General features: G+C 37.9%; 1 protein-coding gene across 2 annotated transcripts in view; it reads left to right on the top strand.

Moving 5' to 3' along the window:
* LOC112144251 (interaptin) overlaps positions 1 to 12252 on the top strand; it is a 20757-nt gene that overhangs the window by 5534 nt on the left and 2971 nt on the right. The window contains exons 4-14 of one of the 2 annotated variants that reach the window (XM_036216279.1): positions 119 to 312; positions 533 to 821; positions 1204 to 1407; positions 4563 to 4835; positions 5860 to 6153; positions 6639 to 6941; positions 7282 to 7548; positions 8567 to 8860; positions 9347 to 9649; positions 9990 to 10262; positions 11281 to 11902. In XM_036216279.1, the coding sequence (XP_036072172.1) occupies positions 119 to 312; positions 533 to 821; positions 1204 to 1407; positions 4563 to 4835; positions 5860 to 6153; positions 6639 to 6941; positions 7282 to 7548; positions 8567 to 8860; positions 9347 to 9649; positions 9990 to 10262; positions 11281 to 11582 (2996 nt within the window). In that variant the 3' untranslated portion in view covers positions 11583 to 11902. Of the gene's footprint in view, positions 1 to 118; positions 313 to 532; positions 822 to 1203; positions 1408 to 4562; positions 4836 to 5859; positions 6154 to 6638; positions 6942 to 7281; positions 7549 to 8566; positions 8861 to 9346; positions 9650 to 9989; positions 10263 to 11280; positions 11903 to 12252 lie in introns of those variants that run through there. The other variant, XM_024268664.2, reaches the window with a different exon arrangement.

Genomic DNA, 12252 nt, shown 5'->3' with positions numbered 1-12252 from the left:
ATTATAAGCAAATTATAAGCATTTTACTAATGCTTATTAATATCTTATTAATACTTAACAAGCACACCTTAATATAAAGCGTTACCCTTTCTTTTTTTTTGGTGGTTTCTGTCCCCAGATGTTCAACAACGACATGTCTGTAAGGAGGAGAGTGAGATTGAAATGCAGGTCTTTAAGCAAAACAGAACCTCCCATCTGGACCAAGCAGAACCAGAACCTGCACAGGTCAAAAAGGAACCAGAGGAAAGTGAAAATATGTGCAGTGATCAGAAAGGAGAACAGCTGGTCCTGAATCAGGAGCCGGATATGAAGGTGGAGAACCTGTCTGAATGTGAAGAAACATGCAAAGGGTTATATGTACATGCATTACTTCCCTAACCTCTATTGCAAACCATGATGGAAGTTTGTTTTTCCTTTAAATTGATATAAACTAGTGTGTTACAAAAGTGAATTTTAATATGTCATGTGTGTGTGTGTGTGTGTGTGTGTGTGTGTGTGTGTGTGTGTGTGTGGGTGTGTCTTTGTCTGTTAGGAGGACATGATGAATGGGAGCTCTAACCAGAACAAAGTGCCCATCCTGGACCAAACCAAACCAGAATCTCCACAGATCAAAGAGGAACTGGATGAACAGTGCATTAGTCGGGAAGGAGAGTCACTGCTTCTGATTCAGGAAACTGATGTGAAGGTGGAGTTCCACTCTTATTGTGACGAAACACACAAAATCTACAAAAAATTGAAGTTAGAGTCAAGCGATCTGTTGGATCAACACCATCATCTGGGAAACATCTTAAAGATTCCTGTAGTAAAGCTGCAAAGAGCAGGTATGCATATTTTAACTGTTTGGACAAAGAGTGTTTTTATTATTTAGAAACAAATGACAAATAACTTATACAGCACATTTTTACCTTTTAAATGTCCAGAGACACTTACATTTATGCTGGCTGCCAAGGTAACATCAAACAGCTGCATTTATATATAATTTGGGTTTAAAAAAAAGACTGTAAATTGCATGTCTTAGCCTGAGTTACTACTAAATTATTCTTCTTAATGATAATTTTTTAGATAAATGTTTGTACTGAAAAACCCTTTTGTGAATCTGCTCAGAGCAACTAAAAATTGTGACATTTGTTAAGCAGCGCACTTTATCAGTTTATGTCTTTTTCTTCAAAGATAACTTTGTTTTCCTGTGATTTGTTTCCCCAGATGTTCAACAGCAACATGTCTGTGAGGAAAGAAAGCAGGGGAGAACTTCCAGCCTGGAACAAGCAGAACCAGAACTTCCACAGCTCAAAGAGGAACCAGATGACCTGTACTATAATCATGAGGGAGAGAGGTTGCTCCTGAATCAGGAGACTGATGTGATGACACATCAGCATCAACTGAGGAACATACAGCTGCAAACAATAGGTATGTAAACTTCAACTGCTCTAAAAAAGAAAGTTCTTTTCTTGTTCCAAACAAAGTAAAAAGCAGAAAAATCATTGTTTTTTGCTGCTGTCAGTGACAGTATTTTACATTCTGAACACGTCTTGTTTGAGAAGTTTTCTGATCTTATAAACTTGATATGCACAAGCATCTTTTAACTGATTTGCTGAATTGTACCCTGCAAGTCCTTACTTACTTACTGCCCTTTACGCCTTGAGACGCTTAGGGCAGCAACGAAATCTTTCCATTTCTGACGGTCACGGGCCAAGGTGTAGATTGTTCCCCAGGTGTATCCAAATTCTTTTAGCTCAGCCTCTACTGTTCGGCGCCAGGTGATTTTGGGCCGTCCTCTTTTTCTTTTTCCATCTGGTGTCCAGTGTAGTGCTGTTTTTATGATTGTGTTTTCTTCACTCCTCAGTACGTGTCCTATCCATGTCCAGCGTCTTTTGAGGATAATTGTTGTCATGTCTTCTTGGTTGCAACGGGACAATAGGATTTCATTGGAGATCTTTTGTGGCCAGAAAATCCTTAATATCCGCCTTAAATTTCTGGTGTGAAAGTTGGAGAGTTTTGTTGAGTCTTGCTGTGTCATTCTCCAACACTCTGCTCCGTACAATAACACCGACAGAACACAGCTGCTGTAGAGTTTCAGTTTGGTCTTGGTGTTATACCGTGATGACTTCCAAATATTGTTCATGCTGTTGAATGTAACCCTTGCTTTGTTAATCCTGTTCTGTATGTCCTTATTACTTCCACCATCTGATGTTATGATGCTACCCAAGTAAGTAAAGCTTTCTGTGAATGGTAGATTCTGATCATTGACCTTGATTGGGGTTTGAGATGAAATGTTCAAGGTCAGAATCTCTGACTTTTTCTGGTTGATTTTGAGACCGACTTGAGATCCAAATCGACTCAACCGGTCAGTCTTGTCCTGCATGTGTTGGTGAATATGAGAGAGCAATGCCAGATCATCAGCAAAGTCGAGATCCTCCAGGGTGGAGAAAAGTGTCCATCTAATGCCAGTTGGTCCTTTTTCGGTCGTGCGGCACATCACCCAGTCTATCACCAGGTTAAAGAGAAGAGCGGACATCACACAACCTTGGCGGACTCCAGTTTTCACCTCAAACCAGATGTCACTTCCTCCCACACAGCATTTGTAGTTGTTATAGAAGCTTCTAATCAGTTGAATCATGTGGGTCGGTACTCCATAAGCCCTCAAGATTTGCCACAAGGTGTCTCTGTTCACACTGTCAAAAGCTTTTTCAAAGTCTACAAAGTTAACTAAGAGCTCTCGCTGCCATTCAGTACTCTGTTCTATGATGTTTCGCAGAGCAAAAATCTGTTCTGTGCATCTCCTTCCTTTTCTAAAACCGGCTTGTTCCTTTCTAAGTATTGCATTCACGGCTTCTGACAACCTATTAATGATTATCGTGGCCAGGATCTTGCTGGGGATAGACAGAAGGGTGATACCCTGCCAGTTGTTACAGTCACTGCGTGTACCCTTCTTTGGAATTTTGATAATAACACCTTTAGCCCATTCTTCTGGTATGCTTGCTGATGTCCAAACTGTCTTGAAAAGTGGCTCCAATATCTCTGTTGCTGTCTCTGGGTCGGTCTTGAACAGCTCTGCATTCAAATTGTCATGACTGGGGCTTTATTGCTTTTTAATGACTTGATGACTGAAGCAATTTCTTCCTTTGTTGGTGGGTCAGTGTTGATGTCTAGGTTTGACTCGCTTTCTGGAATGTCTGCTCCTTCTAGTGCAAGTCCTGCAAGTCCTTAACAAGCCTTAAATAATATGTTGCTGTTGCAACATGTTGCTGTTATCCATCTTCTAAACTTGCTTAAGCTTTTTGGGGTTCACATGGTTGCTGGAGCCCATCTTACCTACTGTCTGGAATCAAATTTACTGAATTTTTTGGACCAGAAGGCACACTTCAAATTCTTTAAAATCCCAAAATCTATAGTCTTTAAAATATGAGTTTGTGCTGTGGTTACTGAGATGTAACCAATTTATATGGTAAATGGCACTCAAAAATTTGTCAAATGTTTTTTTTTTATTTTGTTACAAGCATAGACTGCATAAAGATTGGCAGGGTGGTATCGATAAAAAACCTTACCTCTTAAAACCTGCCTTTTTTTCCGCTTAGCTGAGTCAACATTTCTAGGGCAACTACTGTCAACAATTTGAAGTGAGCTTGTTCAAAGTCAACACCACTTCCTCTGAAATCGGACTCGGGAGAATCTGTCAATCGAACATTCGAGGTGGAGGGCCAGGAGGAACCACATGGTTTTAAAAACCCCTCTGATTTGTCAGCTTATGACTTGAATAACTTGCAATAATGAACAATGTCATGGAAAAAAATATGATTAGCAAAATAGAAGAAAAAAGTTGCAGTGCGGGAATGATTAATCTGACAAATAGAATCACTGAGGAATAGCTGTTTATTTCTCAATGGAAGTCTATGGGATTTTGGCTTCTTGGACCCAATGGGTAATTCCTGTTTGGATTGTGAGGGGGAGGGGTCACTCAGTCCAGTTCTCTTTATACATTCGATGGTTACAAGTGTAGAGCGTTATTTTTGACTGGGTAGGATAAAGTTTGACTTAGTTATTGAGTTCTACTCTCTGTAGAGGTCTAGTTATTTCAGGTAAAAGAGATAAACATGAACACACAGTTTGCTAGATAGTGTCCCATCATTTTCCCTGACCTGCCCCTCGCCCCATCTTGGCAATTCGGTTATTGTAGTGACACTTAATTAGTGCTTATGGAAATAGACCATTCGTTTTCCATTAATATTGGGACTGGTTTCAGCACTATTTTTGGATTGAACACAATTGAAAACAGATGAAAGTGTGAATTCAAAATGTGTCTATTTGATTAAAAACCAACTTCCTGAGTTGAGTATTACGTGACTCCTTTTTGTGATAGATTTTTTTTAACAAAACAGTACATGTTCTTGAGTAAATATATTTTACCACTTCCTTAAGAGGTGGAAGGTTTAAAGTTGTGGAAGAGTTTTCAAGTTTTTATTTTTGATCATATAGAAGACATGGAATCTTGTCAAAACAGATACATTTTTAAAATGTGTGCTTTATTTAGATTTAACTTTGTTGTTTTGTTTTTGTTCTGTAAGGAGTTTGGGACAAATGGCAGCTCTGTAACCAGGAGAGAAACTTGTGTCTGGACCAACCAGAACCAGAACCTCCACGGGTCAACGAGGAACCAGAGAAACTGTGCAGTGATCTGGAGGAAGAGCAGCTGCTTCAGAATCAGGAGTTCAAGTCAAAATGTGAAGAAACATGCAAAATCTTTGAAAATTTTACGTTTGAGTTCAAGGAACTGTTGAAACATCAGCATCACCTGAAGGACATGATCAAGATTCCTGTAGTAAAGCTGCAAAGAATAGGTATGTAAACTTGAACTGTTCTGACAAAGATTGTTTGTATTAAAATGAAACCAATGGTCAAACGCAGGTACTTAAATAGAACTTTTCCACCTTTTTTAATGCCTAAGAGCTTCATGGTTACAATCCATCCAGCAATTCACATGCATGGACAGTCAAATCAAAAACCTCTATCTAGTGTGGGAGTCTGCAACCTGATGCTCTGGAACCTCTTTTGACTCTTTTACCCCCCCATAGTGGTTCTCTGGCTGAGGAAACATACAATAATAGTAGGCTAATTAAAAGAAAAAGTTTACTAAATTGGATTTGATATAATTAAGATTTGTCAAGTTTATACATTTATGGCTGAGGTGCACCTAAGTACAGTGGGGCAAAAAAAGTATTTATTCAGCCACCAATTGTGCAAGTTCTCCCACTGAAAAGGATGAGAGGCCTGTAATTTCCATCACAGGTATACCTCAACTATGAAAGACAAAATTTAAGAAAATCCTGGAAATCGCATTGTCTGATTTTTAAAGAATGTATTTGTAAATTATGGTTGAAAATAATTATTTGGTCAATAACAAAAGTTCAACTCAATACTTTGTTATATACCCTTTGTTGGCAGTGACAGCAGTTAAACGTTTTCTTTAAATCTTCACAAGATTTTCACAAACTGTTGCTGGTAGAAGAGATATACATGAAAACACAACACAGTTTGCTAGATAGTGTCCCATCATGTTCCCTGACCAATCCCCGACCTGCCTCTTTGCCCCTTTAGACAATTGGTTATTGTGGTGACACTTCAATAGTGCTTATGGAAATAGACAATTCCTTCTCCATTAATATTGGGACTGGTTTCAGCACTATTTTTGCTTTTATGTTTTACTATTGTTTTTTTTTTCCGATTAATTGGGAAAGACAAGTTAGCTTAAGCAGATCAGGGTACATGAGTATCTAATGGAGAGGACTGTCTGCCCAACTTTAAATAAAGTTAAAACTTGAACTTTTACTTAAAATTTTATATTTCTGTGGTTTTTGTTCTCAGATGATCAACAGCAACATGTCTGTGAGGAGGATAGGGATGAATGGCAGCTCTATAAGCAGAAAAGAAACTCCAGTCCTGACCAGCCTGAACTTCCACAGATCAAAGAGGAACCAGAGGAAACAAATATAATGTGCAATAATCAAGAAAGAGAGCAGCTAGTCCTGAACAAAGAGGCTGATATGACAATGGAGAACCCGTCTGAATGTGAAGAAACCTTTAAAGGATGGGATATCAAGGAACCGTTGGATCATCAGTATTGCCTGAGAACTTCTGAAACAGAGTCACACAAAATAGGTATGTAGTTTTCACTGTTGGGAGAAGTCTTTTCTTATTATTCCAAAGTTACATGGGAAACAGGAGAATTGATTCTGGGCACATGACTGTAGGAGGAGACCAGAGTCTGAAAGTGACCCAATGTCCTCCAACTGTCATTCTAATAAAGTCAACACTTGATTTTTTTTCCTGGTGTCTATGTTTGAAAACCGCACTCTCAATACTACATTGAATGTGCTGTATTGTTTTTTTTTTTTTGTTTTGTTTTCATTAAAAATGTTTATTCCGAAGAACATCTTATTTTCCCCAAAACATTTTAAATGGCCTTTGTGTGCAACTGCTACTATATAAATAAAGTTGCCCTATTTAAGCAAAGTTGCATCTTAGCAACCAAAAATTGTGACAATTTTAAAATAATTTTTATTTGTGAAGCTGTTAAGTTCATCCTTTTGTCTTGTTCATTTTTTCAAGAGAGAATTTTGTTTTTCTGTTGATTCTGTTGCCAGATGTTCAACAGCAACATGTCTGTACGGAGGAGGATGACGATGAATGGCAGTTCTATAAGCAGGAGAGACACTCTAGTCGGGACCAAGAAGAACCAGAACTTCCACAGAATAAAAAGCTACCAGAGAAACTGCCCTGTAATCAGGAGGGAGATCAGCTGCTCTTGAATCTAAAGGAAGCTGAAATGAAGATGGACAGCCAGTCTAAATGTGAAGAAACATCAGAAGACTGTGAAACTAATGAAATGTTAGATCATCAGTACTGCCAAAGGATCAGGATCCCTGAAACAAAGTCACACACAACAGGTACGTGAAGTGGAATTGTTTTGGAAAATGGGAGTTCTCCTGCTACAAGCTGGAAGAGCTGCTGCTAAAGATTACACCTTGACTTTATGGTTTTCTGCTTACTGTAAGGAATGGTACTTGTGACATGTGGAAGGTTGGAACGTTTACCATTTATACATTTAGGAGTGATGCTTGGGGGACTAAGAGGTGGAAGGTTTTAAATTCTGGAAGAGTTTTGAAGATTTTTTTTTTTTAGAAATAATGATCATATAGAAAACATGGAAGCTCTTCAAAACAGATACATTTTTGTATGTGTGCTTTATTTAGATTTAACTTTGTTGTTTTGTTTTTGTTCTGTAAGGAGTTTGGGACAGATGGCAGCTCTGTAATCAGGAGAGAAACTTGTGTCTGGACCAAGCAGAACCTCCACGGGTCAAAGAGGAACCGGAGAAACTGTGCAGTGATCTGGAGGGAGAGCAGCTGCTTCAGAATCAGGAGTTCAAGTCAAAATGTGAAGAAAAATGCAAAATATTTGAAAATTTCAAGTTTGAGTTCAAGGAACTGTTGAAACATCAGCATCTCCTGAAGGACATGATCAGGATTCCTGTAGTAAAGCTGCAAAGAATAGGTATGTAAACTTGAACTGTTCTGACAAACAATGTTTGTATTGAAATGAAACCAATGGTAAAACGCAGGTACTTAAATAGAACTTTTCCACCTTTTTTAATGCCTAAGAGCTTCATGGTTACAATCCATCCAGCAATTCACATGCATGGACAGTCAAATCAAAAACCTCTATCTAGTGTGGGAGTCTGCAACCTGATGCTCTGGAACCTCTTTTGACTCTTTTACCCCCCCATAGTGGTTCTCTGGCTGAGGAAACATACAATAATAGTAGGCTAATTAAAAGAAAAAGTTTACTAAATTGGATTTGATATAATTAAGATTTGTCAAGTTTATACATTTATGGCTGAGGTGCACCTAAGTACAGTGGGGCAAAAAAAGTATTTATTCAGCCACCAATTGTGCAAGTTCTCCCACTGAAAAGGATGAGAGGCCTGTAATTTCCATCACAGGTATACCTCAACTATGAAAGACAAAATTTAAGAAAATCCTGGAAATCGCATTGTCTGATTTTTAAAGAATGTATTTGTAAATTATGGTTGAAAATAATTATTTGGTCAATAACAAAAGTTCAACTCAATACTTTGTTATATACCCTTTGTTGGCAGTGACAGCAGTTAAACGTTTTCTTTAAATCTTCACAAGATTTTCACAAACTGTTGCTGGTAGAAGAGATATACATGAAAACACAACACAGTTTGCTAGATAGTGTCCCATCATGTTCCCTGACCAATCCCCGACCTGCCTCTTTGCCCCTTTAGACAATTGGTTATTGTGGTGACACTTCAATAGTGCTTATGGAAATAGACAATTCCTTCTCCATTAATATTGGGACTGGTTTCAGCACTATTTTTGCTTTTATGTTTTACTATTGTTTTTTTTTTCCGATTAATTGGGAAAGACAAGTTAGCTTAAGCAGATCAGGGTACATGAGTCTCTAATGGAGAGGACTGTCTGCCCAACTTTAAATAAAGTTAAAACTTGAACTTAAAATTTTATATTTCTGTGGTTTTTGTTCTCAGATGATCAACAGCAACATGTCTGTGAGGAGGATAGGGATGAATGGCAGCTCTATAAGCAGAAAAGAAACTCCAGTCCTGACCAGCCTGAACTTCCACAGATCAAAGAGGAACCAGAGGAAACAAATATAATGTGCAATAATCAAGAAAGAGAGCAGCTAGTCCTGAACAAAGAGGCTGATATGACAATGGAGAACCCGTCTGAATGTGAAGAAACCTTTAAAGGATGGGATATCAAGGAACCGTTGGATCATCAGTATTGCCTGAGAACTTCTGAAACAGAGTCACACAAAATAGGTATGTAGTTTTCACTGTTGGGAGAAGTCTTTTCTTATTATTCCAAAGTTACATGGGAAACAGGAGAATTGATTCTGGGCACATGACTGTAGGAGGAGACAAGAGTCTGAAAGTGACCCAATGTCCTCCAACTGTCATTCTAATAAAGTCAACACTTGAATTTTTTTTCCTGGTGTCTATGTTTGAAAACCGCACTCTCAATACTACATTGAATGTGCTGTATTGTTTTTTTTTTTTTGTTTTGTTTTCATTAAAAATGTTTATTCCGAAGAACATCTTATTTTCCCCAAAACATTTTAAATGGCCTTTGTGTGCAACTGCTACTATATAAATAAAGTTGCCCTATTTAAGCAAAGTTGCATCTTAGCAACTTAAAATTGTGACAATTTTAAAATAATTTTTATTTGTGAAGCTGTTAAGTTCATCCTTTTGTCTTGTTCATTTTTTCAAGAGAGAATTTTGTTTTTCTGTTGATTCTGTTGCCAGATGTTCAACAGCAACATGTCTGTACGGAGGAGGATGACGATGAATGGCAGTTCTATAAGCAGGAGAGACACTCTAGTCGGGACCAAGAAGAACCAGAACTTCCACAGAATAAAAAGCTACCAGAGAAACTGCCCTGTAATCAGGAGGGAGATCAGCTGCTCTTGAATCTAAAGGAAGCTGAAATGAAGATGGACAGCCAGTCTAAATGTGAAGAAACATCAGAAGACTGTGAAACTAATGAAATGTTAGATCATCAGTACTGCCAAAGGATCAGGATCCCTGAAACAAAGTCACACACAACAGGTACGTGAAGTGGAATTGTTTTGGAAAATGGGAGTTCTCCTGCTACAAGCTGGAAGAGCTGCTGCTAAAGATTACACCTTGACTTTATGGTTTTCTGCTTACTGTAAGGAATGGTACTTGTGACATGTGGAAGGTTGGAACGTTTACCATTTATACATTTAGGAGTGATGCTTGGGGGACTAAGAGGTGGAAGGTTTTAAATTCTGGAAGAGTTTTGAAGATTTTTTTTTTTTAGAAATAATGATCATATAGTAGACATGGAAGCTCTTCAAAACAGATACATTTTTGTATGTGTGCTTTATTTAGATTTAACTTTGTTGTTTTGTTTTTGTTCTGTAAGGAGTTTGGGACAAATGGCAGCTCTGTAATCAGGAGAGAAACTTGTGTCTGGACCAAGCAGAACCAGAACCTCCACGGGTCAAAGAGGAACCAGAGAAACTGTGCAGTGATCTGGAGGAAGAGCAGCTGCTTCAGAATCAGGAGTTCAAGTCAAAATGTGAAGAAAAATGCAAAATATTTGAAAATTTCAAGTTTGAGTTCAAGGAACTGTTGAAACATCAGCATCTCCTGAAGGACATGATCAGGATTCCTGTAGTAAAGCTGCAAAGAATAGGTATGTAAACTTGAACTGTTCTGACAAACAATGTTTGTATTAAAATGAAACCAATGGTAAAACGCAGGTACTTAAATAGAACTTTTCCACCTTTTTTAATGCCTAAGAGCTTCATGGTTACAATCCATCCAGCAATTCACATGCATGGACAGTCAAATCAAAAACCTCTATCTAGTGTGGGAGTCTGCAACCTGATGCTCTGGAACCTCTTTTGACTCTTTTACCCCCCCATAGTGGTTCTCTGGCTGAGGAAACATACAATAATAGTAGGCTAATTAAAAGAAAAAGTTTACTAAATTGGATTTGATATAATTAAGATTTGTCAAGTTTATACATTTATGGCTGAGGTGCACCTAAGTACAGTGGGGCAAAAAAAGTATTTATTCAGCCACCAATTGTGCAAGTTCTCCCACTGAAAAGGATGAGAGGCCTGTAATTTCCATCACAGGTATACCTCAACTATGAAAGACAAAATTTAAGAAAATCCTGGAAATCGCATTGTCTGATTTTTAAAGAATGTATTTGTAAATTATGGTTGAAAATAATTATTTGGTCAATAACAAAAGTTCAACTCAATACTTTGTTATATACCCTTTGTTGGCAGTGACAGCAGTTAAACGTTTTCTTTAAATCTTCACAAGATTTTCACAAACTGTTGCTGGTAGAAGAGATATACATGAAAACACAACACAGTTTGCTAGATAGTGTCCCATCATGTTCCCTGACCAATCCCCGACCTGCCTCTTTGCCCCTTTAGACAATTGGTTATTGTGGTGACACTTCAATAGTGCTTATGGAAATAGACAATTCCTTCTCCATTAATATTGGGACTGGTTTCAGCACTATTTTTGCTTTTATGTTTTACTATTGTTTTTTTTTTTCGATTAATTGGGAAAGACAAGTTAGCTTAAGCAGATCAGGGTACATGAGTCTCTAATGGAGAGGACTGTCTGCCCAACTTTAAATAAAGTTAAAACTTGAACTTAAAATGTTATATTTCTGTGGTTTTTGTTCTCAGATGATCAACAGCAACATGTCTGTGAGGAGGATGGGGATGATTGGCAGCTCTATAAGCAGAAAAGAAACTCCAGTCCTGACCAGCCTGAACTTCCACAGATCAAAGAGGAACCAGAGGAAACAAATATAATGTGCAATAACCAAGAAAGAGAGCAGCTAGTCCTGAACAAAGAGGCTGATATGACGACGGAGAACCCGTCTGAATGTGAAGAAACCTTTAAAGGATGGGATATCAAGGAACCGTTGGATCATCAGTATTGCCTGAGAACTTCTGAAACGGAGTCACACAAAATAGGTATGTAGTTTTCACTGTTGGGAGAAGTCTTTTCTTTATTATTCCAAAGTTACATGGGAAACAGGAGTATTGATTCTGGGCACATGACTGTAGGAGGAGACCAGAGTCTGAAAGTGACCCAATGTCCTCCAACTGTCATTCTAATAAAGTCAACACCTGATTATTTTTCCTGGTGTCTATGTTTGAAAACCACACTCTCAATACTACATTGAATGTGCTGTATTGTTTTTTTTGTTTTGTTTTCATTAAAAATGTTTATTCCGAAGAACATCTTATTTTCCCCAAAATGACGCTTGGGGGACTAAGAGGTGGAAGGTTTTAAATTCTGGAAGAGTTTTCAAGATTTTTTTGAGAAATAATGATCATACAGAAGACATGGAAGCTCTTCAAAACAGATACATTTTAAAATGTGCTTTATTTAGATTTAACTTTGTTGTTTTATTTTTGTTCTGTAAGGAATTTGGGACAAATGGAAGCTCTGTAACCAGGAGAGAAAATTGTGTCTGGACCAACCAGAACCAGAACCTCCAAAGGTCAAAGAGGAACCGGAGAAACTGTGCAGTGATCTGGAAGGAGATCATCTGCTTCAGAATCAGGAGTTCAAGTCAAAATGTGAAGAAACATGCAAAATATTTGAAAATTTCAAGTTTGAGTTCAAGGAACTGTTGAAACATCAGC

This window comes from Oryzias melastigma, linkage group LG17 (assembly GCF_002922805.2).
Source record: "Oryzias melastigma strain HK-1 linkage group LG17, ASM292280v2, whole genome shotgun sequence".
Lineage (NCBI taxonomy): Eukaryota > Metazoa > Chordata > Actinopteri > Beloniformes > Adrianichthyidae > Oryzias > Oryzias melastigma.
Note: the sequence above shows the minus strand (reverse complement) of the source record. Positions and strands in the feature narration are given on the sequence as shown.